Below are 18,140 nucleotides of genomic sequence, written 5' to 3'. Positions count from 1 at the left end.
TTCGGCATGCAGGGCGCAGAGGAGACAGCATGCTACCACTTTTCTTTTCCGACACAGACATTAACATAGTGTGTGTAGTCCAATACAGCAAAGCTTTAAGAGGAGACATTGGTATTTGATTCTCTTTAGACAAGCATTTACTCAAGAAGACAGGCTGTCTTTAGTTTGACACACCCAGTTAGAGACACTCAGTTAGGGAACCTAGTGACTCAGACTCAGTCTTTTTTAAAAAATGACTATTTTTCTTTCTTAAAGTGATTTATTTCTAATTGTAAATGGACAGTTACCCCACCCACTCATAAGGACTCCCCCATCACTAGATAGCTCTTGAAACTAGGATTCCTATGATGCATGTGATGAAGCCAACACCACTTTTTTTCCAGTTGCTGAAAATCTCAGTAACCCAGCTCTGATACATCAGCTAACAGATGCCTGTGCTGACCAACATAATACTAGAAATAATTAGAGGAGAGAGCACCATGTACCCACCCAGAGAAAGCATGGACTCTCTGCTCTCTCAGACTCTGGCTGCTGATGTTAAGCGGCATAGGAAAAAAAGGGGGAGAGGGTAAACAAAGGTGGATTATTCAATTTCAGTTATAGATTTAATGTTGTTTATTAGGGGTGTGCCATATCATATCGTATGCTATCGTATAATATCGGCAACATTTTTTAATATCGTGGATGATATTATACCCTGGAATATCGTGCCATAACACCCACCCCTACTTATCACATCAGGGTTCTACTATTTATTTTTTTTTTTTTTACTGTTTTTAGCAAAAGAAAAATTCACACTCTTCTCATTTCCCATTATATACAGTGAGTCCAAGAAGTATTTGATCCCTTGCTGATTTTCTTTGTTTGCCCACTAATAAAGACACTATCCTTCTGCACTTTTAATGGTAGATATATTCTAACATGGAGAGACAGAATATCAAGACAAAAATCCAGAATATAATTTTAAAGAATATATTTTAATTAATTTGTATTTCAATGAGGAAAATAAGTATTTGATCCCTTTTGCCAAACACACTCAATACTTAGTGGCAAAGCCTTTGTTTGCAAGCACAGCGGTGAGACGTTTGTTGTAGTTAACCACAAGTTTAGCACACACACCAGGGGGAATTTTGGCCCACTCTTCTTTGCAGATCCTCTCTAAATCATGAAGGTTGGTGGGCTGTCGCTTGGCAACTCTGACCTTCAGCTCCCTCCATAGATTTTCGATCGGATTGAGGTCTGGCGACTGGCTGGGCCACTCCATGACCTTAATGTGATTTTTCTTGAGCCAATCCTTTGTTGCCTTTGCTGTATGTTTAGGGTCGTTATCATGTTGGAAGACCCAACCACGGCCCATTTTCAGATCCCTGGCAGAGGGGAGGAGGTTGTCCCTCAGGATTGTGCGGTACATGGCTCCATCCATCTTCCCAGTGATGCGGTGAAGTAGCCCTGTACCCTTGGCAGAGAAACACCCCCAAAACATTATGCTTCCACCTCCATGCTTGACGGTGGGCACAGTGTTCTTGGGGTCATAGGCAGCATTTTTCTTCCTCCACACATGGCGGGTGGAGTTGAGGCCAAAAAGTTCAATTTTGGTCTCGTCTGACCACAAAACCTTCTCCCAATAACTTGGTTCATCTTTCAAATGATCATTGGCATACTTGAGGCGCGCCTCCACATGTGCTCTCTTCAGCAGGGGTACCTTTCGGGCACTGCAGGATGTGAATCCATTGTTGCGCAAAGTGTTGCCAATTGTTTCCTTGCAAACTGTGGTCCCAGCTGCCTTCAGGTCATTTGCTAACTCCTGCCGAGTGGTTGCAGGACTATTTCTGACCGTTCTCAGCATCATTGCCACCCCACGAGGCGAAATCTTCTTTGGAGCACCGGGCCGAGGTCTGTTGATTGTCATGTTATACTCTTTAAACTTTCTGATAATTGCACCAATAGTTGTTACTTTCACATCCAACACCTTACTAATCTTTTTGTAGCCCATTCCAGCTTTGTGAAGGTCAACAATTCTGACTCTGAGGTCCTGTGACAGCTCTTTGGTTTTACCCATGTTGGAGACTTGAAATCTGTGTGATCTGTCTGATTCTGTGGACAGGTGTTTTTCACACAAGTGATTAGTGAGAACAGGTGGCTTCAGGTCAGGTAACAAGTTGATTGGGAGTGTCTAACTGGTCTGTAAAAGCCAGAACTGCTAATGAATACTAAGGGATCAAATACTTATTTCACTCCATGAAATACAAATCAATTAATATATATTCCTTAGATTTATTTTCTGGATTTTCTTTTTAATATTCTGTCTCTCCATGTAAGAATACATCTATCATTAAAAGTATAGAATGATCATGTCTTTATTAGTGGGCCAACGAAGAAAATCAGCAAGGGATCAAATACTTCTTGGACTCACTGTATCTACTAAAGACAGATTAAATCTGTCCAGTATCATTTATTTTGCTTTAATCCTGGATATATGGAGATATTTGGAGTGCATTGTTATTATTAGTATCATGACATTCTGGACATTGACTTCTGTTACAAATCTGATAAGATTCTTTTATTTTTCAATAAATCAGTTAGGGGTGTATCATATCGTATGCAGTAAAAAATAAATTCATTTTGTTGCAGTAGTTTATTTTTTTAAATCATTTTTTTGTAATTCAGTCTTTTATCACATCGCCAAGAGTATCGTTATCGTGAAAATACCATGAAATATCGTGATATTATTTTAGGGCCATATCGTCCACCCCTATTGTCTATATGGGTTAGAATTTTTTTTTTATTTGATCCCTCAGAAGGGGTTGTCTACCTCCTTCTCTGACCCAGACCACCACTACTTATCATAAATAAATAATATAGACCCTACCCTTTGTAGTTCAATCAGCGTAAAATTGTATCCAAATTGTGTCGAGGCTGTACTCCCCTCTATTATATCAAAGGATCAAACAGGATTTATTGAAGGTGGTCGTCTATTTTCTAATATTCGTACTACTAAATATACTTTACACATCTGACTTGCAGGTCCCTGAAGCAGTTATTTCATTAGATCCAGAGAAGCCCTTCGACCTTATAGCGTGAGATTATTTATTTTTAGCTCTTAATAAATTTGGTTTCGGGAATACACTGATCTCCCGGATCAAATTACTTTACACTGCTCCATTAGCCCGTGTCTATACAAATGCTGTATATTCTCACTATTTTTCTCGACATAAAGGCACTTACCCCTACTTTTTCAGTGTAACCCGTCCCCTTGGAACAGAGTTAGAGGAGGAAAAAGGTGAAATCCTTCCCCTAAGAATTGGGAAACCCTTAAAGCACCCGATATGTCATCAGGATTAGCTTTTATTTTATTTTATTTTTTCGTTCTGCCTTAAATGCTGCAGCCCCTGCCATCTGTTGCACCATTTAAGGTGGTACGGAAAAGTTAGCAAGCTAGGTAGACAAACTGAGACAAACTACTATTGATTTTCTATACTTTTTATGAAGACTTCGGCCATAAAACAATGTAAAACATACCTAAAAACATTTTAAAACAAATCATTAAACATTTTATAATACAGGGGTTGGATAATGAAACTGAAACACCTTTAATTTCAGTGTGGGAGGTTTCATGGCTAAATTGGAGCAGCCTGGTGGCCAATCTTCATTAATTGCACATTGCACCAGTAAGAGCAGTAAGAGTGTGAAGGTTCAATTAGCAGGATAATATTGCAAAATATTGCAATGCACACAACGTTATGGGTGACATACCAGAGTTCAAAAGTGGACAAATTGTTGGTGCACGTCTTGCTGGAGCATCTGTGACCAAGACAGCAAGTCTTTGTGATGCATCAAGAGCCACGGTATCCAGGGTAATGTCAGCACACCACCAAGAAGGACCAACCACAGAACTACATCCAACAGGATTAACTGTGGACGCTGTAAGAGGAAGCTGTCTGAAACGGATGTTAGGGTGATAACCCGGTTTGTATCCAAAAAAACATAAAACCACGGCTGATCAAATCACGCAGAATTCAATGTGCACCTCAACTCTCCTGTTTCCACCAGAACTGTCCGTCACCACAATCAATTATTGTGCTCTAAAACCAGGTGTTTCAGTTTCATTGTCCAACCCCTGTATGTATACATCATAAAAAGAAGTCAGTGTGAGTCCACTGTAACTTTTATCTTCTACTACGTGAGTCATGTCCTGCTCTCTCTGCACACTCTGAGTATGTGCTCTTCACAGTTTGACGGTTGTTTTTTTTGACTAAGCAGCTTCCAGTTGGCGTTTTTCGCCTGTTGACAGAAGAACCTACAAACCCTCAGGGCGAAAGGCATGGCATTTGGGATTTCTCAAAAGTAACCTTGGTTCACCTTGTTTCAGCTTCTTCTAAGCCTGCAGCTCCTTTGAAGGCAGCGGTCATCACAGAAATAGACTCAGCAGAAACCTCGGATCACCTCCTGCTCTTAAATGGAGCTGCACCTTCCACAACCCCACAGTCAGCAGTGCTTCTTTGTGGAGGACTTGTAGGACTCGGTAACTAAAGGCAGCAGTGCTGCAGCCCTTGTATAAAGCACATGAGTCAACCTCCAGCATTTTCCTCAAGTCTTAACCCAACAGGGTGGCCTGTGCAGTCACAAGCTTGAGACGTATAGCGTGCACAGTTAAAACTACCTAGGGATGCACGATTTGGAATCATCATTGACTCATCAATTCAGCTCAATTGGCTAATCTCTGGCACCAAACAATTGTGTGGCTAGATGCTACATTCACTGTCATGCAGGGCTAAATAAAATGTTCTTTACTTTTTTTAAATCTACAACATATAAAATATTGTGTAACTGTCTGACTGAACAGCAAATAAAAAAGTCTATAAATCCCTGTATCTACAATGCTTCACACAACATTGATTGTGTGGACAGCAGTATTTATTAACTGCACTGTGTTGCTGTGCTAATACCTAGTCACTCGTAAGAGGGGTATCTGGTTTGTGTTGTTACAAATCTTTATTCTTTTTACTCCATAAGATGCGCTAGTCTTACACATTCTACACTGGCTCAGTCATGCTTCGCTCCAGAGTTGTCTTTAGTGGTTGAACGAAGATCTGCAGCTTACTGTGAGAGTGCAGCTTCTACAATGAGCCTTAAACAGAGCTACTGTATTCCTTACCTCGCAAAAATGATCCGTCATAATGGCTCTCATAATCATCTAATAAGTGGGTAAAGTCTGATTGGGCTAAAAAGCAACTAATGTTGATACAGAGCTGATCTGTATTTCCTTTTTCCTCTTTAGAAACAACCTTGACAACCTTGTGGTTGATTTTTTTTTTTTTTTTTTGTTATCTTCTCCATCTTAGATGACTCGATTCAATGGTTACCGATCTGATGAAAGTCCTCCTGTATTCCGAAGCTTAGCATGAGTTATGTGGTGTTCGGAGAGAGAACAGGCTTGAGAGTCAGGTCTCAGAGGATTCTTCTTCTTCTTCTTCTCCTTCTTCTTTTACTTTGCTAGCGTTTAGGACTTAGCACGGTAGAGTGCACTTCATTTTCTTCTGCCGAGACGGCATGCTGTTGTTCTCAGCCGCGTCGGAAACAAAGAGCTTTTGAACGGCAAGGTTTCGACACCTCACCAAAAAAAAAGGATGCCATTACATTATGCATGCAAGGATTAACAGGCAGGAAGAATTCTGCCCTGGAGCTTAGCTACCGCAGAGATGAGCGAGTTTGCACATCATAATATTGCCATTGCCTTATCTTGAAGTAGATTACACAATGCCACAAGGGCAGGCGAACAGAACGGTCAGGGCAGATTAATCTGGTTTAGGGTTCAGGACCTGCGTTCCGCCTTGTATTTGGTAAACATCGCTCAAGCCTTGTCTTTTTCGTTCCAGCTGAATGACGGCAGGTTCACGGTGACCCAGCTCGTCGGCATGCTGAGGGGCGTCGCCGCCGGCATGAAGTACCTCTCGGATATGAACTACGTCCACCGCGACCTGGCGGCGCGCAACGTACTGGTCAACAGCAACCTGGTGTGCAAGGTGTCCGACTTCGGCCTGTCTCGATTCCTAGACGACAACTCGTCCGACCCCACCTACACAAGCTCTCTGGTGAGTTAACCACACTGTTACAGTTATCAAACTAATCAGGGCTATGCTGAGACTTCCTTATGGGCTGAGTATACAACTTATTGATTTCCATTTCTGGTTCAGAAGGTGGCCTTTTTAAGGTTCTTCAGTGTCAGGTTGAGCAGCAGGGAGCAAGGAGAAGACGTGGAGAGCGGACGCAAATTCGAGTAGTTTTAATTACGAACACAACAATAAATAAACAAAGAAATTTCGGGAACATAGAAACTGGAGAAACAAACGGAACACACAACCTGAACTGACTAAAAAATTTACAAGAACCGACAAAAGAAACAGAAAACACTGAGGTATAAATACAATACACTAGGAGGGAACAGGAAACAGGCAACACCTGGGGGCAAGTAATGAGGGGGCAGAGCTACAAATTAACACAGGTGGGAGCACTGAAGACATGAGTGGAGACAAGGTTCAGAAAGGTATATAAACGAACAGGAGGACAAGAGACATACAAGAGAGACACAGAACAGGACGAGAATTTGCATTTTTAGACGCTTTCTTTTTATGCCGGTGGAAAAGCACATGCTAACATTAGCGACGAGTTACTGGGGAGAGAATTAAGGTTAGCATTGAGCTTGCTAACATCAGTCGTGAGCTACTTAATGTTAGTGGGGAGATAACTAATGTAAGCATAGAGCTAACTAAAATTAGCGGAGAGCTAGCTAATATTAGAGGTGAGCTAGCTAATGTTACTGGGGAGATAACTAATGTTAGCATTAAGCTAGCTAACATTAGCCGTGAGCTAGCTAATGTTACTGGGGAGATAACTAATGTTAGCATAGAGCTAACTAACCTTAGCCGCGAGTTAGTGAATGTTACTGGGGAGATAACTAACATTAGCAGAGAGCTTGCTAACATTAGCGGAAAGCTAGCTAATGTTTGCCAGGAGAGAATTGAGGTTAGCATAGAGCTAGCTAATGTTACCAGGGAAGAGAACCAAGGTTAGCTGAGTTAACATTAGTGACGAAATAACTAACATACTAACTTTAGCTTTAAGTTAACTAGGTTACCGGGTGAGAAATAGGGTTAGCAGAGAGCTAGCTAACATTAGTGGCGAGCTAGCTAACATGCTAACATGTTCTGCATCATAATGGAACAAAATTAACAAAATAAATTTAGATTTTCAATACAATAAATCATTTTCTACTATCGAAATTAGACTACATTTTTAAAAAGGTCTTAAAAAGCATTCAATTTGACTTAAAAAAAATGGAGCAAGAACTCTTTTACCGCTTATTACACACATAAATAAACGCGCTGCAATATGCAAATTAACCTATAGAAATGAAAACTGAGAATATTTCTTTCCTTCATCATGGAGATACAAGGGTTTTGCCTGAAAGCATCTCAACGTCCATGTTTCTGTTGCATCTTCCATTCCATTGAGTCGGAGGGAAGAAAATGTAACTTAATTTATGATACATGATACTTGTGATATGCATATTTCAGCATGTTGTAATAGAAGAGCCGCTTACATTAATAAAAGCCTGGGTTTCATACTGTATGTTACACTGCTATTACATAACTACACATTAATAAAGCATAAGCCAACAGTAAAAGGCAGAGCTGCTCAGGTGTAAGACTCAGTGTTAACATCTAGTTTAAGCACAAATTAAAGCATGCCCGCAAAATCACTGCCGTCCACAGAGAGCGGTCGCACGCTGAGAAAGCAGCATTAGGCGTCCTTTTTCAGCCCTGGCTGTCTTTAATTTAGGAATTACAGCGTGAGGATTATGTTGGGGAAATATGGTTTCGTTTGGAAATACATTCTGGCTTGTGTGGAGAAAAATTTCCATTCAGGCTTCAGCTTTGTAGCTTGTTTGTTGAGTCTTATAAAGATTACAGTGTTCTGTGCTCTGCGCTGTATGTTTTGCTGGCCATCACTGCAGTACATTGTTATACTGAATGTAGTGTCAGATAGGAGACAAATATGTCTATAGAAAACAAAATATAGTATGCATTTGCAATATGTGTCAGCACACACTGATCAGCCCTAAATTTAAACCACTATCTTCGTGGTGGTACTATTTACCATGTAGGAACACTGTGTAGTTCTATAATTACAGGCTGTAGTCTTTTTCTTTCTCTTCAATGCTCAGAACTCCACAGGATACACCAGCACCAGCTGTTATTATTTGGGTGGTGGGTTTTTATTCTCATAAATTCTCATAAATTCTCATTAATTCTCATTTATTCTCAGCACTGCAGTGATTAGTGCACTGTTTAGCATGGTGGTGGTGGTGTATGAGGTGTTAGTAGAGTGTGTGTTGTGCTGGCGGTACAGTGAGTGCTGCTGGAGTTTTTAAACACTGTGTTTAATCACCCAATGTCCTACAATTAGAGCTTAGATCAGGCCCAAAATATCCAGCCTGAGTCCGTGCACGTTCTGCCCAGCCGATCCGCCCAATAAACTGTCATTTTGAACCCGAGCCTGATTTAAACCCAACAATATTTTAGCAAGTAGAGCATTAAAACTGATCTTTTAAAATAATTTCAAAATCAATCGTTTGAATGAGTGAAATCTGTTCAGAATGATGATAATTAACATTGCAACACTGAAGAAGCATAGACTTATTATTTAAGAAAAAACATTAATTAAGAACAGATTTACGAAAGACTAAAACACAAACAATGCAAACAATGATCCACAGGCCTAAACGTCAGTTGTTCAGCTTTTTTTAAAAACACAGTTTGATTTGTTACTTAGCTATATTGTGATTATAATGCATTAGCTTTATGTAAAATAAAAATACAGACTATTTTTTGTGCCCGATCATTTCATTCGAGTGTTTAAGAACTCCAGCAGCACTGCTGCTATAACTGTTCCACTAATACCATGAGAACACACGCTAACACCCCATGCACCACCACCATGCTAATCAGCGTCACTGCCATATTGTACACCCTATAGTGTCATGTCAGTGTATGTGAGCATATTATCTCAGCAATATTTTTAAGAAGGAAATTTCCAGTTTACAGTAGAACAGATGCAGGTATTGTTATACAAAAGCAGTAAAAAGAGATTCCTATGAGCTAGTTTGGAGTAAAATTCAAGCAAATTTCTAGATTTCTAAGTGAATGCATTTAATTCTCCTTAAATCTCCAGCTCCTTCAATTTAACATTTAACATCAAGCTCTGATTTACAAAAACAGCTGTTAATATTATAATTTTAAATACCGTACCAGTTTTGAAGTACAGGTTTTGTACAAGTTTCAGTATGTGTTTTGGAGATGTAAACACATTACTTTCTGTAGATTTTTGAGTTTTCTGGGATTTAAAAACTGTAAAAGGAACGTCATTAAGCCGCTTAGTTAGGAGCTAGTCCAGTGCATGGTGTTTTTAGCGAGATTAGCACGGGGGTATTGATTAGCTTCTTTTGGTAATAGACACGGCTAGTTGAAAGTGAAGGCACGGGGAGCTAAGCTAGCTCGCTGCCACTTTGCTGCTGCTTGTGTCTACAGCTGAAATCAATGAACACAGTGAGAAAACCCCGGGGAGGGAAGCCCATGAGAAAGTGCTCAGTCTCTGCTCTAATTAGGCATCTGCGGACTGCTGGTCGGTTTGAAGTTGGAGCCTGAGTCAAATGGCTTATGTGGTGAGTGGGTGTGTGTGTGTGTGTGCGCATTTCTCTCTCTCTCTCTCTCTCTCTCTCTCTCTCTCTTTCTCTCTTTCTCTTTCTCACACTCTCTTTTTTTTTTCTCTCTCTCTCTCTCTCTCTTTTTTTTCTCGTTCTCTCACAGGGTGGAAAAATCCCAATCCGCTGGACTGCCCCCGAAGCTATCGCCTTCCGTAAGTTCACCTCAGCCAGCGATGTGTGGAGCTACGGCATCGTTATGTGGGAGGTGATGTCGTTCGGAGAGCGGCCCTACTGGGATATGAGCAACCAAGATGTAAGCAAAGCTCACGCTAGCAAACGCTTTTCTCTTTTTTTTTTTTTGAGCCCATATTAGCTCAGTTTCGAAAAAACTACGGCGCTAGCACGAGCGTCTTATCACTGGAAAGTTGCGGGATACACATCCAGGCCTTCATCTAGGCCGGATCACACATCAGTGTCGCTCTGCAGCTGCTGCCAGACAGGCTTTCTCTCCGCTAAGCGCTATCACGAAAAAAAAGAACACAAAAAAAAAGCGCTAACGTGGCTACCAGTGAAGGAAACTCTCCCAGGGACCAGTCAGCATGATCTCATTTACATAACGCTAACTGGCCCCCTCTCGCAACGTTGGCATTTCTGGGCAAGGCGCACATTGCAGCTCGCTGCGCTTTGTAGCTGCTTGTAGGGGCGTAACGATCTGCAAAGTACAATACGAAGCTGTAGCGCCATTACTGGCATTATTGGGTACATTTTTAGTACAGCAGAAATGAGTGCGTGGACATGTGACTTATTGATATTAATATGTTAAAGGCAGGGTATCATATTAAAAGAAACAAAGCTGGACATAGCATACTACACACTAATTCTATATGGTATGTACTATACTAGGGATGTGCGATATGAGTGTAAAATAATATCACGATATTTCAGGGTATTTTTGCGCTAACAGTATTTTTGCTGATTTGACAAAACATTGAATTAAAAAATATATTTTTTAATATCGGCACATTTTAAGAGACACTATAAGAACCTTCTAATTCAGCAAATCTCGCTGCTGGGGGGTGGATGGGAGGGGTAGCTGACTAAATTAAGTAAAGCTAAGCTAAGTAAACAAAACTAATTAGTAGAAATCTATACAGATTTCTCTCCTGAAAAATGTTTATTTGGTTGAGGATAGCGTTTCCATTTACTTAAAGTAAGCTTACATTCCCAAATTTCTCCAGCTCTAAGGCTGGAGCATTAGCATTAGCCGCTAACCGCTAGCAGTTAGCGGCTAATGCCACCTGACAGCGCTACACTGAGTAACCCTGAGTGTTCCTGTAAACCAGGGTGATATTAGCTAGCGGTTTCTCCCACATAGCTTGTTTTAACATGTTACACGTAAAGGCTACAGAATTTTCAAAACCACAATGCTTTTATGCCTAATATTTAAATGACTAATTACTGATATGAGTTAATCAGGTCAGATGTAATCACCATACCAGCGCTGTAGATGTCCAGCTGTAGATGATTTCTCTGGTGTGTTGGTTTGCTGTAGGTAATGAACGCAGTGGAGCAGGACTACAGGCTGCCGCCGCCCATGGACTGCCCAGCTGTGCTCCACCAGCTGATGCTGGAGTGCTGGGTGAAGGAGCGTAACGCACGGCCGCGCTTCGCCCAGATCGTCAGCACGCTGGACAAACTCCTGCGCAACGCCGCCAGCCTCAAAGTGCTGACCTCTGCACACTCAGGGTGAGCCTCCATCCCATCCTCACCTGCATCTGCTTTCCATTCCCACCGCAGAGCCGAGAGAAGCGAGCTCCATGACTAAGGCTTTATGTAACACAGTCCCATATTTAGGTGTTATCTTTGAAGGCCAGCGTGTTCTTTACAGTAACTTGCTGTAAAAAAAAAAAAAGGTCAGCATCAAATCAGTGTGGGCAGAAATGGAAAAAGGACTGAGGCGAAAAGTCGCATTCTGCTGCCGTATTTCTCCAAATATAACTTAGATTACTGCACCGCCTGTGGGATACAGGAATGTAATATACAGTGCAGTGTAGAGGCTTCAGGCTCCAGAGTCATTCTTAAAAATGGGTGCCCTTTGTGAAGACAGAGAAGTGTTTTCTGAGACTAAGCACTGCCACGATGATCAGGAGATCGCTGGTTCGAATCCCGGTCATGCAGCTTGCCATCAGCAGCCAGAGCCCTGAGAGAGCATAGTTGGCCTTGCTCTCTCTGGGTGGATACAGTAGATGGCGCTCTTCTCTTTCCCCTCATCACTCCTTGGGTGATGTGGATCAGCACAAGGCTGCATCTGTGAGAATGATGTATCAGAACCGAGTCGCTGCGCTTTCCTACAAACGCTCTAATGCTGCATCAGCAGCAGTTTGAAAAGAGGCGGAGTCTGACTTCACATGTGTCGGAGGAGGCGTGTGCGAGTCTTCACCCTTCTGGTGTTAAAGCAGGACTAGTGATGGGGGATGTAACATATTTAAAAACGTAAGAGCATCACAAAAATTTATTTGCAAGGCCAATTACCTGACTCGGTTCTGATACATCAGCTCACAGACGCAGCCTTGTGCTGATCCACATCACCCTGAGAGTGATGAGGGGAAAGAGCGCCATCTACTGTACCCACCCAGAGAGAGAGCAAGGCCAGTTGTGCTCTCTCAGGGCTCCGGCTGTAAAAGCTTTAGGGATGTTTCGATGAACACAGTGATGTAAAAAAAAAACTCCTTTTTATATGAATTATACCCCTATATATTATATGAATTATTATTATTATAAAATCTGGTCTTACACACACACTCTGCCCAGATAATAGGAAGTTTCTCTCTGGTGTCTGAAGCTTGTGCTCAGAACTGTATGTTGTTTAGAAAAAGCAAAACTTCCATCATAGGATCCACAGTAAGTCAGTAAATGTGTGTGTGTGTGTGTGTGTGTGTTGGGGAGGGGGGTGTAAGGGGGCATAATTTTAAAAAGTGAAGTCTTTTTCTGAAACAGCTCCTCCTGACAGGAAGCGCAGCTATAAAACAGAGCCGCTGACAGGCTCGTAGACAGCGTGAAGAGCGGCTCGATAAAGGCACAAAGCCTACAACAACAACAATCAACTATAGAACATCATTTGGCACGGAATTGATGAACAACTTGGGCAACCCAAGTGGTGGGCTTTTATCTGTCATTGTCAATATCTGAAATAGACAGAGTTTCTTTGTAGTTTCCAGAGTCGGGAGGGTCAGCGGCGGAGCGTTCTCTTCCCCTGCTTTTTACTAAATTAAGACAATCGTAAACTGGTGCTCACAGGAACTGCTGTCACTCTCCGTTCCGCGCGCTTCTCTGGCGTAATCTTATTGTTCTTATTTCAAAGGATGCGTTTATTTTTCGGAAAGCGGACACCCGTGCGCTTTTCATCACCTGCCAAATGAAAATAACATTCAACCTGTGAACCAAAACACTGCAAACAGCCAGCATTATACATACCAGATCCCTGCAAATCTCACCAAATCCCCACAGAGCTCCTGCCTAATCTGCGTTTGAATGATACGCAACATTTACATTTATGCCATTTGGCTGATACTCATATCCAGAGTGACCTGCCGTGTAATCCGTTACAGCTGTAGGTTAAAGTAGCTATAGAATCTTTGTTCCTGACTGTATTTAGTATTTCTCAAAGAATTCACTTAGAATTCATTTTAAAATATTACTTCTTTCAATTTTTGAGGATTTGTTTTTCTGATTTTAAGGACAGTATATATGCATCCACACACCCCATTCGAAAATACATATTGTTGGAGTTGTAAGTGCGAATAACGTCATAAACTCTATATTCTTTCACACAATTACTGTTTTTAAATTTTTAAATCAATTTTTAAATTAAATATTATTTAAATCAATAAAACGACAAGGGTGCCTAAATTTATGCACCTGCCTAATTTGGTTTAAATAATTATGACACACTTTCTGTAAATCGTATAAACTTCATTTTACTTCTCAAATAGCACTGTGTTCTTCTGTTATATGTAGGGGTGGGCAATATTATATCGTAGACAATACATCGTGACACAGAAATATCATGATATTAAAAATCCATATCCTGATAATAGGGCTGTTCTGTCTTAAAAGTAGTCTATTATTTACTGTGAAGCTTTAGGTGTATTTATTGTATAATTGTTTTAGTTTGCAGTTTATATGCATGCACTAAATTAGTGCATGCATATAAACTGCAATATTCTGCAATATTTTTTTGCTGCATTATATTATTTTATGCTATATAATTTATTTTGCCACATTATGATTATTCTGTTATACTATTATACTATATTCCTGAAATGAATGAATTATTTTAGTTTTCCTATATCGTCAAGTATATCGTTATCGCAAAAATACCCTGAAATATCGTGATATTATTTTAGAACCATATCGCCCACCCCTAGATATACGATATATTAACTAAAATTACTGATCTGAACAACCAATGATTTATAAAGGAAAATCATGAAAATGATTAGGGATGCCCAAACCACTAAATACATATTATATACTATATATTATATTATATACTATATTCATACCACTGTAAGATACAGCTCTGGAAAAAAATAAGAAAACACTTACAAATGATGGGTTTCTTTGATTTTACCAAATTGAAAACCTCTGTTATATAATCAAGAGGAAGATGGATGATCACAAGCCATCAAACCACCAAACTGAACTGCTTGAATTTTTACACCAGGAGTAAAGCAGCATAAAGTTATCCAAAAGCAGTGTGTAAGACTGGTGGAGGAGAACATGATGCCAAGATGCATGAAAAAACTGTGATTAAAAACCCAACCAGGGTTATTAAAACCACCAAATATTGATTTCTGAATTTGTTTTCTTTGCATTATTTGAGGTCTGAAAGCTCTGCATCTTTTTTTTGTTGTTGTTATTTCCGCCATTTCTCATTTTCTGCAATAAATGCTTTAAATTACAATATTTTTATTTGGAATTCGGGTGAAATGTTGTCTGTAGTTTATAGAATAAAACAACAATGTTGATTTTACTCAAACATAAACCTGTAAGTAGCAAAATCAGAGAAACTGATTCAGAAAATAGACAGACAGATGAAGCAATATTTTGAGAAGTACATCTCAGACTAGCTGTTATTTTTCTCAGCAGAGGGCAGTGAGGGTACCCGCTGCTCTGTAACTAACTGGTGCGACTAGCCTAGCTCTCCCCGGCGACTAGCTATGCTAATTCTCATTTACAGCCGAGTGCGTTTAGCCCGAGCCGAATCCTCTCGCAATAAGCAATTTTCACTGCATGAATCTTTCAGAGGCTGGCCAACAAACACACTTACACTGACACACACACATGCACACACACTCGCACGTTCACACTGTTGATCCGTGGCAGTGTGGAGTTTGGCTGTGAAGCAGAATTGTGCGCTAACCTCTGCGTAACCTCGTGTTTGTAAGCGAGGAGGACAGTAGGCCTGAGGCTCTGGATTCACATGACTGTGTTTATTTACTTTTTCTGTGTTTTTTTTCTTGTTCTGCTGGGCGGCGGCGGTGATGCTGCTAGTGGTGACAGTGGTGGTGATGGTGGTGGTGATAGTGGTGGTGATGGTGGTGGTGATAGTGGTGGTGATAGTGGTGGTGATGGTGGTGGTGATAGTGGTGGTGATGGTGGTGGTGATAGTGGTGGTGATGGTGGTGGTGATGGTGGTGGTGATGGTGGTGGTGATAGTGGTGGTGATGGTGGTGGTGATAGTGGTGGTGATAGTGGTGGTGATGGTGGTGGTGATGGTGGTGGTGATGGTGGTGGTGATGGTGGTGGTGATGGTGGGTGGGTGGGTGGGTGAGAGGGTGTCTGGCCATGGCAGGGGTGATGGAGGGAGCCTAATAAGGGAGACGGAGGAGAAGCTAAGAGAGAGCAACGGCTTTAATTAGCTCGCTAATGAGCTTTTTAATGCGCCGTCTGAAAGGGGCCGCCGAGCGCGAGGCGGCACACGCTTGGAGGACTGTGTGTGTGTGTCTCTCTGAGTGTGTGTGTGTGTGTGTGTGTGTGAGTGTCAGGGAGACGCTCCCGCATGGAGGTGCATGCTGATGGCCTGCCTATGTTTAATTTATGCTAGCATTTGTATGCAAGAGCTGTCTTTTGCTATGCCGTTGACGTGCCATGATCCAATCTCCAGAGCCTGCAGCTGTGCATGCGTTCCTTGTGTGTGTGTGTGTGTGTGTGTGTGTGTTTGAGTACCTGTGGTGTGTGTATGAGTGTGTGTGTGGCCGTGCGCTGGTGTAAAGCGATTGCATTACCTTTTGCTGCTCTCATAATTTCTGCGCTTAGCTGTTTTTATGACTTCTAAATGGCAAAGTCGTTGGTCAGTGACTCGTGCTGAATCTCTCTCTTTTTATTTGTCCTCTTTCTCCGCAGGGATCTTTACCGTGTTGGCGGGACTCTACCTGGACACCAGAGGAAGAGCCTTGGTGGTGTTCAGGACATGCGGCAGATGAGCCAAACCCTCCCCATCCGTGTCTGACCATCTGACCAAGCAAGAGGACCACCTGCTAATGCTAATGCTAATGCTTACCAAACTGGCTAGTATCTGGAGAGTCTGAAGAGCAGCAACACCACAGGACACTACCTTTTTTTGGGATTATTATTATTATTATCAGTGTCCAGCTCTGTCTGAAGATGCTCCAGAGTTACGCCAGTGGACCAAACTTTGAACACTTTCAATCGATGGAAAACATTGTATAAAACGCTACTGGAAGAAAAAGCGGATTTCTTTGTGGCAGTGCCTCAGGCGGGCTTTTTGTTCCCCGTCCTCCTTCCCGTCACGGCTTTCGTGTTTACACTGGACACTGTTCTTTATGCAGACCCCCCCTGCCCCCCCCAATCCATGACGATTATGTTTCTACGACTCAGGTTTAGTTTGCATGTGTGCATGTGTTTCCACAGCGACGGTAAAAGAAAAGCCGGAGTCTATTCTCTCTGAGAGGTCCTCTCTGGTCCAATAAAACGCTAAAGCTAATACATGGCTTTTTTGACAAGAACAAGAACAAGCAGGTTGAACAAGCAGATTTGCATTCTCAATTTTACTCAGTATCTCAATATTGTTTGAGGCTACCCACTACCTTTTGTTGATTATTAGCCATAGCATTCCTGGATGTTCTGTAAATGGATGTATTGCCGGCCTCGCCGGGCGAAGACGCAGAGCGAGCGAAGAATTCTAAGCTAACTGTGTAATACTCTAAAGCAAAGAGACGTGAATTAATGTTAGCCTGAAATAGAAATGAAAGGGTTAGCTTGAGGACATTTTCGACAATGCCTTTTGTGCTTTTCTTTTCATTTTTTATTTTTTTTTGTTCCTCTGAGACTTGACTCTTCTGATCTTTTCTTCATATTGAAGAAAGGAATAGCAGAGAAGAGAGGAGAAGCACGGAAAGGATGTTTTTTTTTCCAAAGTGAAGTGGAAAAGAAGTATAAAAGAAGTGGAAAAGCGAACACTTATAGAAGCTCAATTCATCTCCATCCTCTTTTTGCAGAAGAAGATACCAAGGAACCACGGGGACCGTCTTACCAATTCGATTACCAGAGTCGATTACCACATGAACACCAGAACATAGACGTTTTGTTTACCTCTGTCGTATTTCGTCTTCCATGTTACAGTATTAATGAAATCTCCTCATGGACAACGTTTGACTGTGATGTTCGGAATTCTTAACTCTTATAACTGTGACCGAGGAAGACTTTATAGAGCTGGTGTGTGTGTGGGTGGGTGGGTGGGTGGGTGGGTGTACGTGTGTATGTGTGTGTGTGTGTGTGTCGGGGAGGTGCACAGCGTATGTCCGAGTGAGACGCAGCTTCATATGCATGCTAGATTCAGAGCTATGTGATCGACCACGTCCGTGAAGAGAGACAGTGCTACGACTGTTGAAGGCTGTTGTTTAATGAATATCCCTATTATTTCCACAGTAATTCACTCTGTTACAAATATGCATTATTGTGTAAATAAATACAGATCATGAGACACCAAGTCCCATTTTATTTTATTTTTATTTATTTTTTTTTCTAAATTTCTAATATGAACTACTATCAGTAGTAATGGCCAGAACACTAGGAGATACAGGTACAAGTCAACCACTGCTTCTTTTTGAACTGCCGCTGATTAGTGGGTAGCCATTGCACTCTGAGGAAAGTTCTGGATCCCCAGCTTTGATACTTTAGCTAACAGACACCTGTGCAGACTAACATCACAGTAATATGGGGAGAGAGAGACATCTACCCAGCCAGAGAGAGCAAGGACAATTGTGCTCTCTCTCTCTCAGAGTCTGGCTGCTGATGTAGAAGCAGCAAAATGTAGAATTCAGGGCATTTATGCTTTTAAGAAGTGGGAGAAGGATGAGTATCTGGAGGAAAGTCATGCAGAACTCCTCACCAACAGTCGAAAAGCAAGGAT

At 41.5% G+C, this 18,140-nt stretch overlaps 1 protein-coding gene across 1 annotated transcript in view; it reads left to right on the top strand.

Annotated features, from left to right (window-relative positions):
- The window catches only part of ephb3a (eph receptor B3a), a 59,117-nt gene extending 41,406 nt beyond the window's left edge, over positions 1 to 17,711 (top strand). The window contains exons 13-16 of the mRNA XM_049482512.1: positions 5,877 to 6,092; positions 9,867 to 10,016; positions 11,256 to 11,449; positions 16,112 to 17,711. Coding sequence (XP_049338469.1) covers positions 5,877 to 6,092; positions 9,867 to 10,016; positions 11,256 to 11,449; positions 16,112 to 16,217 — 666 coding nt within the window. The 3' untranslated portion in view covers positions 16,218 to 17,711. The remainder of the gene's footprint in view (positions 1 to 5,876; positions 6,093 to 9,866; positions 10,017 to 11,255; positions 11,450 to 16,111) is intronic.
- The last annotated feature ends 429 nt before the right edge of the window (positions 17,712 to 18,140 follow it).

This window comes from Astyanax mexicanus, chromosome 8 (assembly GCF_023375975.1).
Source record: "Astyanax mexicanus isolate ESR-SI-001 chromosome 8, AstMex3_surface, whole genome shotgun sequence".
Classification (NCBI taxonomy): domain Eukaryota; kingdom Metazoa; phylum Chordata; class Actinopteri; order Characiformes; family Acestrorhamphidae; genus Astyanax; species Astyanax mexicanus.
This window is presented reverse-complemented; position numbering and strand designations above follow the sequence as displayed.